The 24,785-nt window shown below is 29.1% G+C and overlaps 2 protein-coding genes across 19 annotated transcripts in view; both read right to left on the bottom strand.

The window, feature by feature from the left end:
* LOC137806038 (uncharacterized) overlaps positions 1-7,679 on the bottom strand; it is a 31,660-nt gene extending 23,981 nt beyond the window's left edge. For 6 of the 7 annotated variants that reach the window (XM_068605945.1, XM_068605946.1, XM_068605939.1 and 3 more), the window contains exons 1-7: positions 7,474-7,679; positions 7,306-7,370; positions 7,145-7,216; positions 6,956-7,041; positions 2,048-4,931; positions 978-1,555; positions 72-596 (exon numbers count right to left, since the gene is read on the bottom strand). In XM_068605945.1, the coding sequence (XP_068462046.1) occupies positions 72-596; positions 978-1,555; positions 2,048-4,898 (3,954 nt within the window). In that variant the 5' untranslated portion in view covers positions 4,899-4,931; positions 6,956-7,041; positions 7,145-7,216; positions 7,306-7,370; positions 7,474-7,679. Of the gene's footprint in view, positions 1-71; positions 597-977; positions 1,556-2,047; positions 4,932-6,955; positions 7,071-7,144; positions 7,217-7,305; positions 7,371-7,473 lie in introns of all 7 variants that reach the window. The other variant, XM_068605940.1, reaches the window with a different exon arrangement.
* Positions 7,680-8,331: 652 nt separating this feature from the next.
* LOC137806036 (putative disease resistance protein At4g10780) lies at positions 8,332-24,447 on the bottom strand. Of its 12 annotated transcripts, none has more exons than XM_068605935.1 (13): positions 24,043-24,447; positions 23,616-23,761; positions 23,330-23,413; positions 15,103-17,938; positions 13,409-13,963; positions 12,415-13,312; positions 11,938-11,993; positions 11,330-11,407; positions 10,862-11,171; positions 10,425-10,794; positions 9,820-10,156; positions 9,679-9,747; positions 8,332-9,323 (listed from the first exon to the last, which is right to left on the bottom strand). In XM_068605935.1, the coding sequence occupies exons 4-13, from the start codon at positions 15,139-15,141 to the stop codon at positions 8,604-8,606; spliced, it is 3,432 nt and encodes a 1,143-aa protein (XP_068462036.1). In that variant the 5' UTR covers positions 15,142-17,938; positions 23,330-23,413; positions 23,616-23,761; positions 24,043-24,447; the 3' UTR covers positions 8,332-8,603. The 12 variants fall into 12 exon arrangements, with proteins under 12 accessions (XP_068462036.1, XP_068462039.1, XP_068462037.1 ...); XM_068605938.1 differs by having other exon boundaries at positions 12,604-13,312; XM_068605936.1 differs by having other exon boundaries at positions 13,421-13,963.
* Between the last annotated feature and the right edge of the window lie 338 nt (positions 24,448-24,785).

Genomic DNA, 24,785 nt, shown 5'->3' with positions numbered 1-24,785 from the left:
ATGTAAAAAAATACAAACAGAAAACAAAAAGGAACAAACAACTAATAATTATAAAATAAAGACAAGGCTACCTTTTTGCTTATGCTAAAATGCTCTCTTGAATCCGTAGGAACCGTCAAACAACTATCAGAATAAAACTCCTTCAAAGATGGCCACGTCATAGTGAGATTGTTGGTAGCACAAATGCTAACAAAATTTGGTAGATTATAAAGATAGAGTATTTCCAATGCTGAGAAATGAATATGAATCTCCTCACAATCCTGATTAGCTACGGGATATTGGCCAAGCATATATTTCAATTGGCCACAATCACTTACTGAGAGGTATCTTAAGTTTGGGAAGATGGCATTCAAACTCTCTTTGCCATATTCATCTTCAATGTCTATAATGTGCTCAAGTCCATCACATTGCCTAATTGTCAAGCTTTCCAACATCAATGATGAAGCAATAGACGATTTAAAAAGGTACTTTACCTTATCAAAGCCTTTCAATTCAATATCTCTTATATTATGCATAATAAGCAAGGTCAAACCCTGTGGTTGTTTTGAAAGATATTCAACACTTTCAACTGGAGGAACAAAATCTGAGTTCAATATCTGCAATATATACACCAAGTTACTTCTTAAACCAAACTAAATAGTGTCTTAACTTTAATTATTAATGCATTTCATTCCAAATATTATTCGTGTAAATTAAAATTTAAAGAAATACCATTGATTGCTTAGATTTATTTGATTCTTTATGAAAATAATTGCTTTTTCTTTAGCTTAATGACTTAAAGTTGAAAAGAAAATAATTTCCCACACATAATCTACTCCCAATAATTTATCCAATACATAAATATTAAAAATCATATTGCAACTCTGGGATGAATTCAGGTAAAACCATTAACCATTTTTAGCACAAGCATGATCCTGCAATTCAAATGTTTAGAGTAATTTTTGTAAATACACAAAGTAAGAGATTGATAAGCATACCTTGATCGCAATATAATCTTCGTGTCTAGCTTTCGAACCATTTGCTGAACAATTTATAGTAAAAAACTCAACACGTCTCCCAATAGCTAATGATAGTTCTCCTACAGATGGACATCTTATAAGATAATTGTCTAGAACGGTGCTACCCAGGGTATGATCAAGTTCGAGTACTTCTAAAGTAGGAAGCTCAATCTGAGTATTATTTTGTTGTTGGTGACAAGAATTCTCTTTGAAATTATTTTGTCTTGAAAAATCTTTCAAATCAACTACCTCTTTCATCATACCTCCAACAAAAGAGATAGGGAATATACGTTGCAATAAGTCACATCCACAAATACGTAGCTTTTTCAAACTTTGGAAGATTGAAATATCAATATGAAAGTCATGGTCATCCTCGAAATTTTTTTCCTTCTGATTTTGATTGACCCTTTCATGAGTTATGATATGCTTCAAACTATTGCACTTTTTTATGATCAATTCTTCCAAAGAAGTCAACGTCTTAGCTGTAGATGCTGTAAAAATTGAACCTAACTTCGGACAATCATTTATCCTAAGGCTTGCAAGGCTGGATAGAGATCCTGTAAAGTATTTATAAATAAGAAAAATATCGCTCACCATATTAGAGTTGGTTATATACATATGCTATGTGTGCAAGATACTGATTTAAAAAAGATTGGTTTCAAGGGACTAAAAACACTATCCTAAGCATAAAATGATTGGTTAATAATATGAAAAGAATCATACAAAACAATTTTCTTTAAATAATTGTAAATTATACATAAATTTAAAATGAAAACTGTCTTTAATTTTGATTGAGACAAATTTCACTGGTAGTGTATGAACAAGTAGTTGGTTCATGTAAAACTAGATTAGTAATGTAGTTTGAACTTTACAAATGGAAAATAATTATATGGATGAAACAGTGGACAATTAATATAGGCTTAAATTTTTCATTTAAATAAGATATTAACAGTTTACGTGTATCTTGTAATAACTTCAACTAAGCAATAACATGTAGACTTACTAATACATGCTTAAACATATTTAGAAATGCAAAAAGAAAAATGTACCTGGGCTATTGTTCACAATTGTTGTTGATGGAATTGAAGTGCTATACAAATGTGGATGCTTACCTTCCTCAATGATTTCATCAAGTTCTTCTTTTTTATTTTGGTCTACAGATGGAACAATATTCCCAATTATTTGATCTAGCATGTCACATTCTTGTATCTTGAGCATTTTCAATTGAGTTAAGCCTCTTACAATGTTGGCCGAGAATATATGTTTTAATTTTCTACAACTATTTACCTTTACTTCCTGAAGATTTTGGAAGATTTGTACAGGATGCTCAGTGGTGAATTCACCTTGACTTTTTTCTGTTTTGTCATCATCAGCTAATATATGCTTCAGTTCATCACATCTTGATATTTTTAATATTTTCAATTGTACCAAACTTCGAGCAACGATATACGTGAAGATAGATGTCAACTGTGGACAATCACTTAAATTCAGCTTCTCTAAGTTCTCAAAAGGCCCATTGATAGGTTGAAAACAATACCATAAAGCTCTTAAATTTTTCATTTTTTCCACTCTGAGATTATACAACTTGGAGAAGTGAGTTACCACCGTACTCGATTGGTTACTAGTGTCAATCAAACACTCTATCTCTTCAGAATTACGTATCTCAAACTCACTCAACTCATCCAAACCTCCTCCTTCAATTTGAAATATATCAGGGATGATATTTTTTGCGCCGACCTGAATATTTGCTACAAATAGATTTGTTGCTTTTTTTGCCAAACCCTTAATTACCTCATTTGATATCTGAAAATGGTTAAGCAATAGAGTTCTGGGACGATATTGAAAATAACTATAATCATAAAAGTTATCGGATCCTAATACAATTGAATACCTTTGCAGTGTTAGGGGGACACCAAATGTGTTAAAGAATTCAATATAGTCTTCACTGTTAGCAGTCCATTTTCCTTCGATATCGACAATGTACAACTCTTCCAGTAGTGGGGTTCTTTTGATCACTTCAAAATTTTTCCCTTTCATTTCACATTTGTACACGTGTAACAATTTTAAGGTTGTTACTTGTGTAATTGCAACATCAAATGAAGACAATGAACAACCATTCAACGAAAGACTTTGAAGTTTCTTCATATTGCTTACAAATGAGAAGTCACTCAATTCATAATAAGAAATATCTAGATAACGAAGATTTGTTAATGTTTTTAAAGACATTGTTGACAATGGTGTTATTCCATCTTTATCATTGACTAGAATCAAAACTTTGAGCATTCTCATTCTTTTGAAAATTCCATTCAATTCTTCCAATTTTGTCTTTAAGAGTAAAAACTCAAGATTGGAACAATCCAAATCATTTGGAAATTTCACACACCATAGATATCTTACTGAATTTTGTTCAATAGTCACATCTTTTTCCTCTTCGCACTTGATTATCTTATTCTCATTCTTTGCTATCAAGTGGGCCACATCGCGAACTATGTCATGCATTTTGACATATTCATCCTTTTCATCCAACAATAAACAAGAACTAACGAGCTTAATTTTGGCTGCAACCACTTCACTCCTTGCCTCCTCATAAGAGTGTGCTTCTCCAACTACACCTAATCCTATAGCATATCTTGTTAAAATTTCCAATGGAATTTCATAATCTTCAGGGAACACAGAACACAATAGGAAAAGTGATTTAGCTTCTTTATTATCCAAATTATCATAGCTCAGCTGCAAGCACTTGTAGGGATCAATCAAACCTCTTTCTATATTTATTGGCTTAGAACTTCTCAACTTATTCAATGCAACACTCCATATCGTCTCCGCTTTTCCCTTCAAACTACTAGCTACAGCTGCAATTGCAACAGGCAATCCTTTACATTCATTGGAAATTAATCTTCCCAGATTCTTTAAGGTATCAGGGGTGTCTTCAAATATAAGTGCTTTATTTTGGAAAAGAGTCCACGCTTCTTCATCCGTTAAAATTGGCAAATAAATCTTTCTTTGACAATCCATTGAAGTACAAACTTCTTCTGATCTAGTGGTAATGAGAATCTTGCAGCCTTTATGATGTTCAGAGGAGGGAATCCCAATGCCACCAAAGTCAAGCTTCTCCCACACATCATCTAGAATCACAAGAATTTTTTTCTCTTGGTTTAATCTCAAGCACAATCGTTGGGCCCTCTCCATTACTTCAGTTTCTGGAAATGTATACTGCAATGAACTTGCAATTTTTTCTTGGATCCTTCGAACTTCCACTGTACTAGAAATAGGCACAAAAAGAACTTTTTCAAAAAAATGTTCTGCTTCTACTAACTTCATAACCTCCATTGCTAAGGTGGTTTTACCACAACCCCCCATCCCATACAATCCAATCATGTCAACATCATTATTTTTCACTGCTTCTAGTAGTTTCTCATATGCAGATTGTCTACTCTCAAAATTCATGCATTTTTCTGAGAGAATATCAAGGGTGCCTGAAGGAAGTGTAGCAATGCGGTCAAATGGCACATATTTTCTACCCTCTGCGATGAACTTTTCAAGGTACACATTTTTATTTGCTAACTTTTTTCCTACACGGTATTGCCAAATCCAATTTGGACAGTGCCCAAAGCAGCAAATTCTTTTCGCTTTTGCCTCTTTCAACAACTGATTCACATTGTCTACGTCATTGATAGCATCTTGCAGCCATTTGTCAACAACTTCACTCGTCTTTCTTGTTTGTTTCTTGGCATTTGTAACAAATTTTTGAACACTATCTCTCGTTACAATCAAATCGCCCTCTTCTTCTTCAAGCTTTTTTAGAAAATTGTTAAAGCAACAAGGATAACGTAATTGATTTAATGCTCCACACACTAAATCTCTTGAAACAGAAGATGCAAAACCCAAGAGGCACTCCATCAATTTGTTCCACCAAATGCAATTTTCTTTTACCTAAACAAGAGAAGTTGAATACTCTGTAGTGAGTTTTATAACTATATTTACATTACAAGAAAATTCATGAAATAGTAATCAAATTTAAAGACAAAAAATAATTAGTCACTATATTAACTAAATTATATACTATTTTAGAGACTAATTTTCTTTTTGTATATAAAGTGCTTTTTATTATTAATAAAAAATTATAAAATAGTTTTTAAATTGATATCTAAATTAGCTACCAAGATTTTAGCTACTAATATTTTAGAGTTTTAATTGGTCTGAATTAGTCTTTTAGAAACTAATTTAAAATCTAAAATATTAATAGTTAAAACTTTAGTAGATAATGATTAGATACAAATTTAAAAACTACTTTATAAATTTTTATTAATAACAAAAACTACTTTAGATACTAATAATTTTCTTAGTTTCTAAAATAATCTCTAATATAATATAATAGTAACTAATTATTTTTGTCTTTAAAATTAGTTGCAATTTGATGATTTTATAGTGTTAAATGTATTAGATAACAAAAGATTTTAAGATATTTGTTGCATTATCCAGTACATCACTTTTATAGTAAAGGTTATGATGTTATGTTTAGTAATTAGATTTCATGTTTTATACCTTATATAATCAATTATTGTACACACAATAGAAATAAAAATAAATCTAATAACTTTAATGATTACTTTTAAAGGTTTATGTGTTAATAACAAATGTTGGTAATTCCTAAAAAATTGTAAATATTCAATAAAATAAAATAAAATAAAAGTATCTAAAAGGTTACTTGAAATTTAATTAAGTCTAAAATAAATGAATTTTTTTAGCTAATTGCATATACTCAATTACATTGAGATGAGTTAGACTTGGTACTTTATGAGCTCTTCTCAATTTAAACCAAGACTCGAGTGCTTTTAAAATTCTACACAAACTTCTAATGTTTTGAAAACGTTACATTATCACTGTTTGTTACATCACACATGCAATTTCATTAAAAACAGTTAATATAGGTATAATTCAGTTTTATTAAAAACAGTTAATATAAGTATAATTTTTTAGAATATTAAGGAGTATGATTGTATTTTACTCACTCATTCATTATTCATGATTGGATGTATAAATTTAATAAACTAAATAATCTAAAAAAACAATCTCTTCTCTTTTTATTTTCTCAATTAACACTGGTTTATATTTATTCCAGGTCTCATCTTTTTTTTATTTCATTAATTTATTCACCTCTATTTTTTTCTCAATACAAGTTTTTAGGCCGCAACATTCCTTCTTTTCAGTGAAAAAAAGAAATAACTTTCTAAAAATAATTTAAAATATATATGATAATTAGTTTTAAGCAAAAGTATCATATAATTATTTTTAGTAGAGAAACTATGTACTTATTATTTACTAAATAAAATTTTATTTAATTTATTAAAAGATAAAATTATCTAATTAAAAAATGACAAAAAAAGAGTTATAAAAAATATGTTCTGATACAAATTATTAAAAATAGTAAATTAATCAACCCTAATAATAAAAAGTGATAATAAATAAATAATGACAAAAAAATAATATTAATGATATAATAAAGAATAATAACAATAAAAAATTTAATTATTTTATTTAAATTAAATAATCTCAAAAAAATATAATTACTTTTCTTTTTATTTTCTCAATTAACACTGTTTTATATTTATTCTGAGTCTCATCTTTTTTTTATTTCATTAATTTATTCTCCCTCTATTTTGTTTCTCAAGTCAACTTTTTAGGCTGCAACATTCCTTCTTATCAACAAGAGCAAAAAAATAAAATCAAATTCTTAAATCTAATTTATAATACAAATTATAAATTTTCTCTGTCTATTTTGTTTCTCCAAATCAACCTCTCTAGTTGTTTATATTCCCAGTTTTCACAGATCTCGTAGTATTTCTAATCCAAATTATTTTCTCAGATCTCACATAAAAAAACAGAGTATATTGTGTTTTGATCCATAAGAAGAGATTAATTTGGAAGTGGAAAAAGAGGAAAGGTTTTTACGTTACCTGCTTTAACTAATATGTAGAGAGAGATGAGAGAAAGAAGTGGTGATCCATGACTTCAGTACAAGAGACACTCAAACGTTAAGTTACTGCACAGACATAAACACAAACACGTGATCTGCAGCTTCAATTGAAAACGAATCTATTAGAATTTGAAAACAAAGCAAAAGTTAACTTCACACTGATTCATACCTCCACAGAGATGAAAGTACTCCATTGCTTGAATCGAGGAGAGAGTACAAGAGAAGCTGAAACGTTAAGTTACTGCACAAGCATAAACACAAACACATGATCTACAACTTCAATTGAAAAGGAATCGATTAGAATTAAGTTAACTTCACAGTGATTCATACCTCCACAGAGATTAAGAATGAACGCACAGTTATTCCAGCACAAGAGACGGTGAAAGGTTAAGTTACTGCAGAAACATAAACACAAACACATGATCTACAGCTTTAATTGAAAAGGAATCGATTAGAAATTGAAATGAAAGCAGAAGTTAAGTTCAGAGTGATTGAAACCTGCAGAGAGATGAAAGGAATCCATTGGTTGAATGAAGAACAGAGTAAAAGAGAGAATCCTGCGAGAGATGTGAAGAGTGACTATTAGTCTTCTTCCCACTGATATCATTGGTCTTCTCTTTTCTATCGATTAATATTATTATTATTATCATGATTCAGGAAGATGCATCCACTTGCACTTTTATATCTTTTAAAACTCTTTCTGCTCTTTTTATATAATAATTATTCTTATCTTTTATTATTGCTCTCTGCAGTTTTTTGTTAATCAGCAGCAGTGCATTGCACACGGTATTTACAAAACTTTAAACGGGGAAACATCATTCTCACATAACAATAATTTATTTTATTTATTAAACAATACACAACCAACAGAAAAAAAACAAAACTTATTTAACCTTCGAGTTGTACCAGCCTAATTAAAGTTGAGAATATTATTGTAATTTTTTAAATAATTTTTACTTTTATTTAGTATGAATGTTTCAACCCGATTTAAATTCATCCTGAAATTTAATGTAAAAACTAGAAGTGGAAAATGACCTTTTAAAATTTTTATATTTTCTTAAAACATATTATTTAAAACGTATTTTAAAAAAGTAAACTATTGCTTTCGAGGAAAATTGAATTTAGTATTCAATTTCATAAAAGAATAAATAAAAATAGAAATGGAAATGGATGATTCCTTTTAAATTGACAGATAGGAGTAAACTGATTGAGAAATTAGAACCAAATGAAATATATAGTAAAGCATGCAAAAAAAGAAAAATAAGGTATTACAAAATGACAATGGACAGTCATTCAAGGAAGGGCAACAAAAATGGGTTTCTGTAATTTTTAAGAAAAACATGTGATCATTATATGTTACATAAAAGAACAAATAGTTTTTTATTTTATTTTTCATAACATTGTCTTTGTCTCACCCAGACTTCTTACACAACAATAAATAAGATACCAAACATACAATAATATAACAATCAACATTTAGAAAGTAAATTGAAACTATTTGATATTGTGAAAATATTGAAGCATACAACCATCAAGAAACAAAAGACGGAACAAAACAGTGTAGTTGCAAGTCTTCCTTTTGAGTGATGAAGAGTTTGATCCTTAATAACAGTGAACAATGAAAATTCTTATGAGGGATTTCTGGCAGTCATGCGATTGTACTCATATTGACTACATAGAATTGACCATTTATAAGTCACCTCAAACAACTTTTGTTCAATTTTTCTTTGATCTTCCACCATTTGAGAATTGTCTTTCCTCACATTTTCAAGCTCCATTTTGTACCCAATAGTTTCCGCAATGCATTTATTTTTTTCCTCCTCCAGAGATGATAAGGCATCCTCACAAACTTTTATTTCTTCCTTTAAAACAACTTCCTTCAGTTGAGCTTCATCATAAAAATTCTTTGCCTCAGAAATTTTGGAACCAAGAGAAATGGTCACCTCATTTCCACGAGCTTCAAGTTTTGCCAACTTCTCAATGGTAGCAAAGCCTCGCTTAAAGGAGCATACAATGCTTGGGAACTCTTGCTGCATAGTGCCTATAATATCTTTGAGTCCATCTGATAGAGTTACATCTTTGAAAGGAAGGTTGGACAGGAAATTAAGAGCAGACAAAAGACGAATGTTGTTAGTCTCAGAGCTAACTATGTCCTTCAGAGACATCTTTAGATACTTTTCTAACTCAACAAGGGTATTTCCAACTAAATTATCTTCACCCTCTTTCCCCACAACAATTGGTGCAAATAAACTCATTATATCATTGGCCCCAAAGTCTTGAATAATTTTAGGATGACCTTCACTTTCTTTAGCCGTGTCTGTCTCAGTTTGATTGCTCCAAATTTCAGTCTTGGAGGAATAAGAAGAAAATATAACAAAAAAGACGTTAGCAGTCACAACAATTTTAAAGCATTGAGTTCCTTAAACCATTTTATATCAAAGCATATTTGTGAGAGTGATGGTAACAAACTCATTAAATTTAAATTCCAACTTGAAATTCAATACTTTTTGTTTCTTAATTCCACTCCTACGGCAAATGGTAAATCAGAATGGCAACATCATTTTTATGCTGACCAAATATATTGCATAAAATAAACTTACATATGTATGCATTTTTATTTTGAAAATGACAACATGTGTGCCAATAGAATGCCTCAGTTTTATTCTGTTTGCCATTTACTTGAGTAATTTCGGGGCTACTTACAATTTCTCCTAGTGGCTTTTGTTGATTCATCAAACACAGTTCACTAATTCGTTGTTTGTCCACCAATGCCTAAACAAAGTAATGAATAAGTGTAAAATACTATTATTTCATCCAATTCTCGAAAAATATTTTTAGACTCACATTTGAGTGTGTTTCACGTAGAGGTATATTCGAGTAACTTGGACTTGGCCTTTCAACTGGTTGCGAGTTTGTTAATGATGTTGTTGTTCTTGGTATTTTTGAAGTGGAAACTTTTGCAACAAATTCCTTCTTTGGTTCTTCATTTCTCGCAGTCACAATGCGATCATTAGAAACAACAACTATTTCACCTTCTTTGTCAACCAAGTTAGAACCTTCTTCGAAGTTATTGTTAACATTCTGGGTCTTCACACTTGGAGAAGTTCTTTTGCAGTTTTCATTAGGCCCATCACCATGTTCAACAGCCTGAGAATCTAGTACCATCTCCACACTACTAGACCTGTGTAACAAACTTAAATTTTTTGCTTTATGCATCCCAAAGAACAGAAAACTAAGAAACATATGGTATCAATCTTATAAGAATTGTAGATACAACCACAATGTATATATAAATAGAAACAGGAAATCCACACAGCCACAACATAGAGATATAACTTCCAATTCACAAAAAAACTAATACATTTTATCCGGGCATGAACAAAGTCATTTATGACTCTTAATTTCATTCATTCTTTACATTACATTGTCAAGAAGTTAAATGAACATACCTCTTAGGATTCTCATCCATTTGTCTCTGTGCAATTTCCTCTCTCAGCTTAGGATCCCTCACCACAACACGTTGACGCATTTCATCTACCCATGAACTCTCAAATCCTATCTCAATAGCTTTTTCACATAGTTTATGGAAATCTTTTTCTCTTTGAGGAATAACATTATCGCCACTTCCCTTCTGCAGGAACAACAACATATCTGCCAAAATTTTCAACCTCCAAGCTTGAAAGCGCTCACTGAACTTCTCGCAAGCATTCCAAAGATGAGGATATGTTGTTATTGCCTCCACAAGAAGAGCAATTTGTGCATCATCCAAATCAACAAAATGTTTATATGCTCCCAATCTTGTATGAATATCTGCAGAAGCTGTAAAAAGTTTGAGAGGGTGATATGAAAATATAGGATGAAAACGAGAAAGTAAGAAATAAAAAACCTGGAGAAATGTCAATGTTGTTGTTGTTAGAAACAATATGTATTTCCTCTTGTTTATCCAACAGATTCAACCCTTCTTCTAACTGGATTTCTTGGCTTGGCGTGATTCCTGCCATGCCTTCATTCATTTTATCATCTTGTTCAACAACCTTGGAATGTTTTGCAAGTATGTCCACACCACCAGACTGAACGTGAGTTGCAACACCACCTCCATTGCTAATGTCTTCAACACCAGTTAACAAAGGTTTTGTCTTATCACCCTCTACTGCAGGCCCCTCTTCAATGCTTTCATTTCCTACGTCCCCAATCTCCTGTGTATCACAAATTGAAAAAATATGATTGAGAGAATCTAAAGTTTGAAAGGACCACAATCTTCTTCGATACCACTCAATATTATGCAATTTGCTAAAGTAAGTGCTATAAGTCATTCACTTTCTCTAATATTTAGAAGAGCTTATTGAATACTAACCGGTGAGTGTGCTTCGTTTTGGTTATGCTCTGAACCAGGTTCTTCCTCAATAAATTCCTTCATTGATTGTTCATCAATCTGAACAACGCCAAAATATACAAATTCAAAAGCTCAACAAGTTAACATTTTTAACTAATATAACCAAGTTATAAATGAAGAGGTTTTTCTTTTTTAATTAATTGATTGAGTCATGGCAATATTTACTTTGGGGCATTTCCATAACAATAACAAATGGAGACAAGATGCAAAGAAGAATGGCTCATATACTATTCTCAAACTTTAGAACATTATTTTAGGAAGTTTTAATTTACTTTTTTAGACTTCATTGTATCACTTATCTTTTTAAGATCTTTTCGTAATTTTTATTTTAATATAAAGATCTTACAAAATTCAATTTTTCATTAATATTTTATTTGATGGTTTGCAGAAATATATATTTAAAATATTGTTTTACTTTTCTGACTTGGCATGTTATTTAAGATTCTAAGTCTTATTTTTTTATTCTACCATGTGAGTTAAAATTGAAAAAATTCTTCTAATAATGAAACAATTTGTTTTATTAAACTTTCTTTCAATTGCATTACATTCATAGATTGGTTGGTTCTGACCTGTGATGAAATGAACTCACGTATGTCCCCCACAGAAACTTCAGTGTCTTCGAAATCTGTAAAAAAAATTCATATTAGGGAATTCATGTGACAATGAAACACATAACAAAAAGGAAATACAACATCAAGTTTCCATGATGGATCATTATATCACTACGATCAAAAATAAAAAATGATTTAGAAAGTTTTATGATAGGATTTTTTTTATCACCCATCCAAATAAAATGGTGACTCTGTCTTAAGGATCGTTTTCTTTATAACTGTTCTTCATAACTAAAATTAAAAAACTTGCAGCAAAAAGTAATTTAATGTGTTTTATTTTAAAAAAAGTAAATTTTCATAGTACACTAGTGCTAAATAAGATCAATTAAATTATATAGATAACTAAATCATATATAAATTGAGCTTAAGATTAGTTCCAGAGTTTGACAACCTTCCAATAACAATTTGTATTTGAAGATTCTATATAGTATTTACCTTCATAAAGAAGATTTTTAGCAAGCTTTGTAAGAGTAGTTGTTGGAGTCAAAGAGAGTTTTGGACATTCGTAGACAACACAGTTCTTTAAATTTGGCAATTCGGTCTCTTGACAAAATTTTGAAAGATGCATAAATATTAAGAGTTTCAGTCTTGGAAGCTCAACTTTACTCTTTCCTATATGATCACCTTTTTCTTGTACACATGCAACAAACTCTTCTAGTTCAGAAGCTCCATTTATGATCAAAACATGAAGATTGGGAAGGTCATTAGATGCAGATCCAGATATAAATCTTTTCAGTCTGTCACAATGTTCAACATACAATGCTTCTAGTTTTGGGAAGCATGGCTGAGGAGAAACAAGATTAGACAATTTTTTATCTTTCACATCTTCTTCAATGATTTGTCTTAATTCTTTGCATTCTCTTATATTCAGATGATTCAACTCTGGTAAGCATCTTAAAACAAACTTTGGAAAGACAACTTGCAATTTTTCACATCCAATGATTTCTAATCTTTCAAGATTTGGGAAGGTAAAAGAATTCTTTGAAGTTTCTTGTTCACATCCAAAAATCTGCTTCAATTCCATGCATTCTTTTATAATTAGGCTTTTCAACTTTTGTAAGCTTCTTAAAACAGAGGGAGGAAAGATTACTTTCAATTTTGCACATCTCATTATTATTAATGTGGTAAGATGTTGGAGATTAACTGAAATCATGGAAGCCACCCAAATATAAGTCATTTGAGGTAGATTTTCCAAAAACAAATCCTTTAACTTTAAACTCACTGGTTGCCCAATCATTCTAGGTCCATTAAGACAAAAAATATCTTCTACTTCACAATTCCTTATGGATAGATATTGCAAACTGAGGAAATGGTTCTGAATCGACTTTAGATTCTGCAGGACATTAATAAGAAATGTAAACAAAAAAATCCAAATAGAAAACAAAAAGGAACAAATAACTAATAATTATAAAAATAAAGACAAGACTACCTTCCTACTTACGCTAATAGGCTCTCTTGAATTCGTAGGAACCATCAAACAACTAACAGGATCATAAAAAGGATATGAGCATCGGTAACACATAAACTCCTTCAAAGATGGGTATGTCATAGTGAGAGAGTTTGTAGCACAAATGCTAACAAAATTTGGTAGATCATAAAAAGAGAGTATTTCCAATGCTGAGAAATGAATATGAATCTCCTCACAATCCTTATTAGCTACGGGATATTGGCCAAAAATATATTTCAATTGGCCACAATCACGCACTGAGAAATTTCTTAAGCTTTGGAAGATAGCATTCAAATTCTCTTTCTCATATTCATCCTTAGTGTCTATAATGTGCTCAAGTCCATGGCATTCCTCAATTCTTAAAGATTCCAACATCAATGATGAAGCAATGGACCATTTAAAAATGTACTTTGCCTTATCAAAGCCTTTCAGTTCAATCTCTCTTATATTATGCATAGTAAGAAAGGTCAAACCCTGTGGTTGTTTTGAAAGATATTGAACACTTTCAACTTGGAGAATACGATCTGAGTTCGATATCTGCAATATATACACCAAGTTACTTCTTAAACCAAACTAAATAATATCTTAATTAAGTATAATTATTAATGCATTCCATTTCTAACATATCATTCGTGTAAATTAAAATTTTAAGAAATACCACCAATTTGCTTAGATCCATTTGTTTCTTTATGAAAATAATTTCCTTTTTCTTTAGCCTAATGAGTTAAAGTTGAAAAGAAAATAATTTTCCATAAATAATCTACTTGAAATAATCTTACAGGATAACTGTCTAGAATGGTGCTTCCCAGGGTACGGTCAAGTCTAGAGTACTTCTAACGCAGGAAGCTCAATATGAGTATTAGTTTGTTGTTGGTGACAAGAGACAGGGAATATGTATTGCAATAAGTCACATCTATGAATATGTAGCTCTTTCAAACTCTAGAAGATTGAAAAATCACTCTGAAAGTCATGGTCATCCTGGACAATATTTTTCTTTTGATTGTGATTGACCCTTTCATGAGTTACTATATGCTTCAAACTATGACAGTCTTTTATGAACAATACTTTCAAAGAAGTCAAGGTCTTAGCCAGTGATGATGGAAGAATTGAGCCTAACTTCGGACAATAGTATATTGTAATGCTTGTAAGGCTTGATAGAGTTCCTGAAAACCAATTGTAAATTTGAAAAATATCGTTCAACATATTAGAGTTTATTAAATATATTCTATGAGTGCAAGTTACATTTTTTATTTTTAAAACATTGGTTTCTAGGAACTAAAGCCACAATCCTAAGCATAAAATGATATGTTAATAATGATGAAAAGAATCATACAAAACAATTTTCTTTAAATAATTCTAAATTATTCAAAAAAAAATTAAAATGAAAATATAATTGTCTTTAATTTTGATTGAGACAAATTTTGTTGGTAGAGTATTAACAAGTATTTGGTTTAAGTAAAACTAGATTACAATGTCTTGAGCTTGAACCTTATGAATGGAAAATAGAGATCCTGATGAAACAATGTACAATTAATATGCTTAAATTTTTCATATATAGTAACAAATTCACAATTTTCATGTAATGAACTTGTAAATAACTTCAACTAAGTAATAAAATGTAGACTTACTGATAAAAGCTTAAGCATATTTAGAAATTCAAAAACAAAAGTGCTTACCTTCCTCAATGATTTCACCAGGTTCTTCTTTTTTATCATGGTGTGCTAATGGTAGAATATCCCCAAATATTTGATCTAGCATGTTGCATCCTTCTATCTTGAGCACTTTGAGTTGAGTTAAGTTTCTTACAATGCTGGTCGAGAATATATGTTTTAATTCTCTACATCTACATATCTTTACTTTTTGAAGATTTTGGAAGATATGTACAGGATTCCCAGTGGTGAATTCACCTTGACTTTTCTCTGTTTTGTCATCATCTGCTAATATATGCTGCAGTTCATCACATCTTGATATTTTTAATATTTTCAATTGTACCAAACTTCGAGCAACGACATACGTGAAGAGAGATGTCAACCGTGGACAATCACTTAAATACAACTTCTCTAAGTTCTCAAAAGGCCCATTGACAGGTTGAAAACAATGCCATAAAACTTTTAGATTTTCCATGCCATCGATTCTCAATGAATGCAACTTGGAGAAGGGAGTTACCACCTCACTATAATGATTACTAGTGTCAATCAAGCATTTTATCTCTTCAGAATCCCGTATCTCAAACTTAATCAACTCATCCAACCCTCCTTCTTCAATTTGAAATATATCTGGGATCACATTTTTTGCGCCTTCCAGAATATTAGCTACAAATAGGCTTGTTGCTTTTTTTGCCAAACCCTTAATTACCTCATTTGCTATGTCAAAATGGTTAAGTAATAAAGTTCTGGGATTAGAGAAAAATTCATAATCATTATAATCATCAAAATCATCGGATCCTAACACAACTTTGTACCTTTGCAGTGTTTGCGGGACACTAAATGTGTTAAAGAATTCAATAAAGTCTTCACTGTTAGCATCCCATTCTCCTTCCGTATCGATAATGTACAACTCTTCCAGTAGAGGAGTTCTTTTGATCACTTCAAACATCTTTCCTTTAACGTCACATCGGATCAACTCTAACAATTTTAAGGTTATTGCTTGTGTAATTACAACATCAGTTTCAAATAAAGGCAATGAACATTCAACTAATGAAAGACTTTGAAGCTTCTTCATATCGCTTACAAATGTGAGGTCGGTCAATTCATAATTTGAAATAAATAGATATCGGAGATTTGTTAGTGTTCTAAAAGATGATTTCGGCAATGGTGTTTTTGCGTCCTCATCATTGTCAAGAATTAAAACTTTGAGCATTCCCATTCTTTTGAAAATTCCATCCAATTCTTTCACTTTTGTATGTAAGAGTAAAAACTCAAGATTGGAACAATCCAAATCATTTGGAAATTTCAAACAGCATAGATATCTTACCGAATTTTGTTCAATAGTCACATCTTTTTCCTCTTCACACTTAATGATGTTATTCTCATTCTTTGCTATCAAGTGGGCCACATCGCGAACTATGTCATGCATTTTGACACATTCCTCCTTTTCATCCAACAGTAAACAAGAACTAACGAGCTTAATTTTGGTTGCCATCACCTCACTCCTTGCCTCCTCATATGAGTGTGTTTCCCCAACTACACCTAACCCTATTGCGCATTTTATTAATAGTTCAATTGGAATTTCAAAATCTTCAGGGAACACAGAACACAACAGAAAAAGTGATTTAGCTTCTTTAGTATCCAAATTATCATAGCTCAATTGCAAGCACTTGTAGGGATCATTCAAACCTCTTTCAATATTTATGGGCTTAGAACTTCTCAATTTATTCAATGCAACACTCCATACCGTCTCGGATTTTCCCTTCAAACTACTAGCAACAGCTGCAATGGCAACTGGCAATCCTTTACATTCATTGGAAATTAATCTTCCCATATGCTTTAGGGCATCAGGGGTGTCTTCAAATATAAGTGCTTTATTTTGGAAAAGAGTCCATGCTTCTTCATCCGTTAAAGTTGGGAGGTAAATCTTTCTTTGACAGTCCATTGAAGTACAAACTTCTTCTGATCTAGTGGTAATGAGAATCTTGCAACCTTTATGGTGTTCAGAAGATGGAATCCCAATGCCACCAAAGTCAACCTTCTCCCACACATCATCTAGAATCACAAGAATTTTTTTCTCCTGGGTTAATCTCAAGCACAATCGTTGGGCTCTCTCCATTACTTCAGTTTCTGGAAATGCATACTGCAGTGAACTTGCAATTTTTTCTTGGATCCTTCGAACTTCCACTGTACTTGAAATAGACACAAAAAGAACTTTGTCAAAAAGATGCTCCGCTTCTACTAACTTCCTAACCTCCATTGCCAATGTGGTTTTACCACAACCCCCCATCCCGTACAATCCAATCATGGAAGCATCATTATTTTTCACTGCTTCCAGTAGTTGCTCATATGCAGATTGTCTACTCTCGAAATTCATGCATTTTTCTGAGAGAATATCAAGGGTGCCTGAAGGAAGGGTAGCAATGCGCTCAAATGGCACATATTTTCTACCCTCTTCGATGAACTTTTCAAGGTACACAATTTTATTTGCTAACTTTTTTCCTACCCGGTATCGCCAAGTCCAATTTGGACAGTGCCCAAAGCAGCATATATTTTTTGTTCTTGCCTCTTTCAACAACTTATTCACATTGTCTACGTCATTGATAGCATCTTGCAGCCACTTGTCAATAACTTCACTAGTCTTTTTCGTTTGTCTTTTGGAATTTGTAACAAATTTTTGGACACTATCTCTCGTTACAATCAAATCGCCCTCTTCTTCTTCTTCAAGTTTTTTAACGAAATTGTTATAGCAACAAGGATAACGTAATTGATTTAATATTCCACACACTAAATCTCTTGAAATAGAAGATGCAAAACCCAACAGGCACTCCATCAATCTATTCCACCAAATGCAACTTTCTTTTACCTGAACAAGAGAAGATGAATACTCTATAGTGAGTTTTATAATTATATTTAAATGTATTAGATAACAAAAGATTTTTAGATCATTTGTTGCATTACATATTCCACTACGTCACTTTTATAATAAAATTACAGAAAAAGGTTATAATGTTATATTTATTAATTAGATTTAATGTTTTATATCTTAAATAATCAATTATTGGACAATAGAAATAAAAATAAATCTAATAACTTTAATGATTAGTTTTGAAATTTTATGTGTGATATGATTTTTTAAATGTCCTTTTCATCACTTAGATAATTTTGTCAAATATACTTATTTTTAAATAATTTTGTTTTAAAAAATTATTATCCTCCCTAAAAAAAATTATATTCAAACATGTGCTTAAATGACACCAAACGTATTTAACCAAAGCTTGAACTAAAATATGCTTATATATAAAATTATTATTATATATATTTTGTAAGTTTAATTTTATTAATATTCATTTAAATTTATACCAGCTTTTTTAGATTATAGCACTTTTAGATAAAATTTGCAAATAGAAAAAGAACAAATGTTGGTAATTCCTACAAAATTTTAACTATAGAGGGTTCTAGAAATTAAGTTATTGTATGCATTGCCGAGCATAAATTTATTGACACTTCAAAGATTTAATGATAGATTATTGAATTATAATTATGAATAAGTTTATTGTTTTAATTGAAATTCATCTAATTTTATTTTGGTCTTAAAAATTATATATGTTAATTTTGTGTTTTTAGAATAAACTGTATGCTAGATGGTCTAAAGGAATTTTTACCTCCCCGAGTGGTTGAATATACAAAAGTTGAAGTTGTTTCTTTAAATCAAAACAAAAAACGAAATTCGAGTAGAAGAGTTAGAGAATAAATTCTACAATATTTTATTATAAACATAATTGGAAGAAAATCTTATCCAAAATACGAAAAAACATAGTTCGCGATAAAACTATAAACAAAATCCGAGAATTTCATAAGAGTCATATTTCAGTAATATTTCATATTAATATACATGCACTAATGAATATTTATTGATAAAATAACTATAATTTAACCGTTAATTTATGAATTGAAACTTTTTTTATATATTTTATTATTATAATATGAATAAATTTTTTTTTTTTCCAATTTTGTTATATTTTCAGGAATTTAAGGAGAGATAAAGCATACACATATATTATGAATAAATATGTCACCTAGTCCGAGTCCAATTAGGTTAAATATGAGGTGTGAGGTCCAACCCTAAGCATGGGAGAATAAAAGGTGATAGAAAACCTTATAGGAAGCAACCGTTAAGGAAAACATCTTGGATCTTCTTCTCTTGCTATCCATACTTGTAATGGTCAACATGAGTGACTAATTCTACCCTTTGAGATTGAGAGTAATCTCTTCAAACCCTTATTTATTGATGTGATATTTAAATATAGTATTTTGTTCTTGATTGATGATTGATATTGTCATGTCATTTTATTATTATCTTTTCAAAATACAAAAGAATAAGAAGGATGTCAATTTTCCCAATTGAATCAACAATTATTTACTTTGCTTTTATTTAATTTTTTTGAATATTTTTCTTACTGTTTTTTTTTTAGTTTTATTATTTTATTTTATTTCATTCTTAGTTTTTATTTTATCGTAAGTTATATATATATATATATATATATTGTTTTAGCTTTTAGTTAGTTAGTTATTATTATAAGTTTCAGTTTTATTTTTGTTTTAGCTTTAGTTTTAGTTTTATTTTATTCTTAGTATTTTTGTTTTAATTATTTTACGTAACTTTTTTTTTCTCTGAATTTTTTATTTAGTTAATTAATTTGAATTATACGCTTCTTGTTTTGTTTTTCCTTTTCTTTGTATTGTCTTGTAATATTAAGAAGACAGGTCTCTATAGAACTATTATAATTAAACTTAGAAATTGAGAAGATAACTAGGAAAAATGAAAGTAAGAAAAGAAAAGCAATGAGAAGTTAGAAAAGAATCTTCAACTATGTCTACCCGTCACATTGAGATAATTTAAGAAGAAAGTAATATGGATGAGGAAGGACGACCACCACCTAAAATAACACTTGTTTAACCTTATCGAGTAGTGGAGTTTGAGGACCTAGTGTCATACAAAAGATGGATAGTCAATGGTCAAAGGTTCAAACTTTATTTAGGTGATGAAATTGAAGATCATCACAGTGGTTTTGTTAAATGAGCTATAAAGAGAAACATGCATCAAACTATATGACGTTAAACAAGAATTTAATAGGAGGCAACCCAGTATTTAATTTCTATGTTTTGTTTTTGTGTGTTTTGTTTAGTTTTTGCTTAACTTATGTATTGTGTGGTGAAACCAAGTTTGATGACATCAAAACAGTTCAGATCATATGTTGTATGACCTGTGGACATATACTATTTTTTCGGAGGGAGAAAATTGATCATAAAGTAGGACAAAAACATTGTTTTGTCTTTCTAGTTATTTCTTTTCAATTGTTTAAATTGCTTATATTTCTCATTTCTTTTCAGTCATTTAATTTGCTCAGATTTCTATTGTTGAGTTATTTTCATTTTTTAATTAATTGTTGAGTTGTTTTTCTAGTTTTATTTTTCTTAAATAAAAAGAATACAATATTAAATTTGAATTGTGGAAAAAAAGACTTTATGTTAAAATATTAAATAGTGAAATGAATTAGACACAAGTTGGAAAAAAAAAATGTGATCGAATCCCTATATCCCTATTCAAATGTAGTTGAATCCCTATATCCCATTATTTAACACATTTTCATGAAAACAACAAAAATCACTTGTGATACATAACAAAAATATGATTTATGTTAATTACAAAATCTCACACTTTTAATATGTGGAAATAAGTAAATAAAATGTCAGATCAAAATAATAATAATCATACACCTGTTAATGAAAAAATTAAATGATAAGAACTCAACTGAAAAATACAATTTTATAAAATATTTAATAAAATAAAAAAAATATAATATAATATAATGAAAGTTATCTAAATAAGTTACTTGAAATTTAATTAACTCTAAAATAAATAAGTCTTTTTATCATTACATATACTCAGTTAGATTGAGCTGAGTTAGACTTGTACTTTATGAGCTCTTCTCAAATTAAACAAACAGCGAGTGCTTTTACACTACAAGAAAATCATCAAATAGAAACCAATTCTTAGAAACCAAAATAATTAGTTGCAATAGTAACTAAATTAGAGACCATTTTAGAAACTAAAACAAAAATTGGTTTCTAAATTAGTTTCTATTATTTTCTATTATGGTTAAATAGTTTCTAAATTGGTATCTAATTAGCAACCAAGATTTTATCTACCAATTATTTAGTTTCTAAATTTAGTCTCTAAAACTTTGGTTGCTAATTAGAGACCAATTTAGAAACTATTTAACATTAATAGAAAATAAAAGAAACTAATTTAGAAACTAATTTTTGTTTTAGTTTCCAAAATGGTCTTTAATTTAGTTACTATTACAACTAATTATTTTGGTCTCTAAAATTTGGTTTCTATTTCATGATTTTCTTGTAGTGTTAAAACTCTACACAAATCTTCAATTGTTTTGAAAACGTTACATTATCACTGTTTGTTACATTACACATACAAATTCATTAGAAACAATTAATATAAGTACAATTTAGTTTCATTAAAAACAGTTAATTTAAGTATAATTTTTGAAAATAGAATATTGAGGAGTATGATTGTATTTTACTCACCCATTCATTATTCACATCATAATTGGATGTGATTTTTTATAAAAAAATTCGATGTAAAAGTGTTTATCTTATACGCATGTGGTCCGTAACTGATAATGGAATATGAAATATAGATCATGAATGTTTCTCCCTCCCGCATTTTTATTAAATATCATTTTTAAAATGGAAGAGATATAAAAATAGTCTATTATAGTAGTTAAAAATTAATATGATAAAATTAAAAGTTGTACTTTTTTATGGCAACATATATTATTAATATATAAAAATAGTTTTAAAATTTAAAAATCCAAAGATATTACGATTACTTTATTTTTAACAGGATTTATATATTTATGAAATAAATAAGAACAAAAATATTTGTAAAGATAGTGTAAGAAAAAGTATCAGTCTTATATATTATTAATGGAAATATAGGGACGGATGAACAGTATTTTTTATTACGATAAAAATAAATAACTTTCTAAGAATAAATTAAAAAAGTTCATGATAATTATTTTTAAGTAAAAATATTATATAATTATTTTTAGTAGAGAAACTATACACTTACTTATTTATTAAATAAAATTTTATTTAATATATTAAAAGATAAAATTATCTAATTAAAAATGACAAAAAATAGTTATAAAAATATGTTTCGATACAAATTATTAAAAATAGTAAATTAATTAACCCTAATAATAATAAAAGTTTTAATAAATAAAGGCAAATTATATTAATAATATAATAAAGAACTATAACAATAAAAAATTTACTTATTTTATTTTAAATTAAATAATCTCAAAAAAATAATTTCTTCTCTTTCTTTTATTTTCTCAATTAACACTGTTTCATATTTATTCCAAGTCTCATCATTTTTTATATTTCATTAATTTATTCTCTCTATTTTGTTTTTCAAGTCAACTTTTTATGTTGTAATATTCCTTCTCATGGTTAAAAAAAAATAAAAATTCTCAAATCTATTTCATAATTATTCAAATTCATATTATTATTAGTATATTTAAATAAATTTATTTTAAATTCAAATCATAATTTTTATTTTAGGTTCAGTCTATTTAATTAAGTTTAGATTAGATATTAATCGAATAATTTTTTTAATTTTTTGAAAATTTAAAATTATTGTACGTCTAAATATTTTGTTATGAAAAGTTAAGTTAAATCAAGTTCAGGTTAGAACGAGTTCACTCGGATCAGAATCAAACTAAATTATAAGTAAAATTAAACTTTGGTAAGATGAATAAAAATAGAGTCACATTAGATAAAGTCAACTTTTCATCTCACTTTTTCCCTCAACTTTAGCTATTCTCCTAATTTTGATCTTCTCATTTTCCAGATCTCAGAGTATTTCTAGTAATGGAATATTTTTAAGATCTCAAATATACAAATTATTTTATAAATAATAATTATTTATAAATAAAATATTATTTTAATGGAGATCTCACACATATAAATGATTTAAATGCAGAGAAAATTATTTATGAAAAAAAGGAGTTAGTTAAGAACAGTAGTTTCCATAATAATATTATAAATCATAATAAAAAAACACAGAGTATGTGGTGTTTTCATCCATGAGAAGAAACAGATATATTATGGTTGATATGTAACTAATTTGGGAGTGGAAAAAGAGGAAAGATAGATAAGCTTACGTTACCTCTTTCGACTAATATCTCAGAGAAAGAAACAAGTGATGATCCATGACTTCAACTTCAACACGAGACTCGGAAACGTTAAGTTACTGCAGAAACATAAACACAAACACATGATCTGCAGCTTCAATTGAAAAGGAATCGATTAGAAATTGAAATCAAAGCAGAAGTGGCGATCTATGACTTCAATACAAGACACGCTGAAACGTTAAGTTACTGTACAAATACAAACACAAACACACTATCTACAGCTTCAATAGGAATTGATTAGAATTCCACACCGATTCATACCTCCAAAGAGAAGAATGCACTCCATTGATTGAATCGAAGAGAGAGTATAAGAGACAATCCTCACACTTACTGCAACAAATATCTCAGAGAAAGAAACAAGTGCTGATCCATGACTTCAATAGAAGAGAATCTGAAACGTTAAGTTTCTGCAGAAACATAAACACAAACACATGATCTACAGCTTCAATTGAAAAGGAATCGATCAAAATTAAGTTAACTTGACACTGATTCATACCTCCACAGAGATGAAAGCACTCCATTGCATAAAAGTTAAAAATGAAAGCACAGTTGTTCCAGTACAAGAGACGGTGAAACGTTAAGTTTCTGCAGAAACATAAACACAAACACATGATCTACAACTTCAATTGAAAAGGAATCGATTAGAATTTGAAATGAAAGCAAAAGTTAAGTTCACAGTGATTCATACCTTCACAGAGATGAAAGCACTCCATTGCATAAGAGTTAAGAATGAACGAACAGTTTTGAAGATTATCGCAACAACACCTTAATTAATAACACAGTGACTATTGGTCTTCTTCTTATTCATATTAAATACCGTAGTCTTCCTCTTCTCTATAAATTATTATTATTATTATTAACATACGTATTGTAATTTGAAATTTGGTATATAAGAACAATTTAGCTGTAGTAGGTAAAGTCTTTAAAAAAAAAACTTGTTTAACCTATCAGTTGTACAACCCTAATTAATAATGTGAAAACAGATACATCAGACATAATCCACTGTTCATCTCTTTGAATTATTATTAAATGCAATGATTATGAATTTTAAGAAAAATATCAAACAAATTAAGATGAAAATTAAATGTGACACATAAAATATATATATATATATATATATATATATGTGGATGTAAAATAATTGTAATAACATTAATATATATATAATATTTTTATTCACTCCTATTTTAAATTTATCTTAATTTTATTTTATATGAAATTGATGCAAATTAATTGAATATTAGTGATTTGATTTTAGTTTTTTGTTGTAAAATAATATTAGAAAAATAAATTATATTAATTTAAAAGTATACAATTTTATTAAAAAAAAAAATCCGTGTAATTTTATAGAATGTTATTAATAAAATAAATGTAAATATTATTTATAATTTTATAAATTAATTACTTCATAATTAATCATCTTTCAATTTT

This window comes from Phaseolus vulgaris, chromosome 3 (assembly GCF_000499845.2).
Source record: "Phaseolus vulgaris cultivar G19833 chromosome 3, P. vulgaris v2.0, whole genome shotgun sequence".
Taxonomy (NCBI): Eukaryota; Viridiplantae; Streptophyta; class Magnoliopsida; order Fabales; family Fabaceae; genus Phaseolus; species Phaseolus vulgaris.
This window is presented reverse-complemented; position numbering and strand designations above follow the sequence as displayed.

Bases quoted from the DNA above. Each gene is read 5' to 3' on its own strand.
- LOC137806036 (XM_068605930.1), bottom strand. From the start codon at position 17,905: ATGGAGTGCCTGTTGGGTTTTGCATCTTCTATTTCAAGAGATTTAGTG. The intron at 11,408-11,937 runs GTCAGAACCAAC...GGCGTTGTTCAG, and splicing joins GTGAGTTCATTTCATCACAG to ATTGATGAACAATCAATGAA. The intron at 10,795-10,861 runs GTTTTTTATTTC...AACTTTTTACAG, and splicing joins CAACATTGACATTTCTCCAG to CTTCTGCAGATATTCATACA.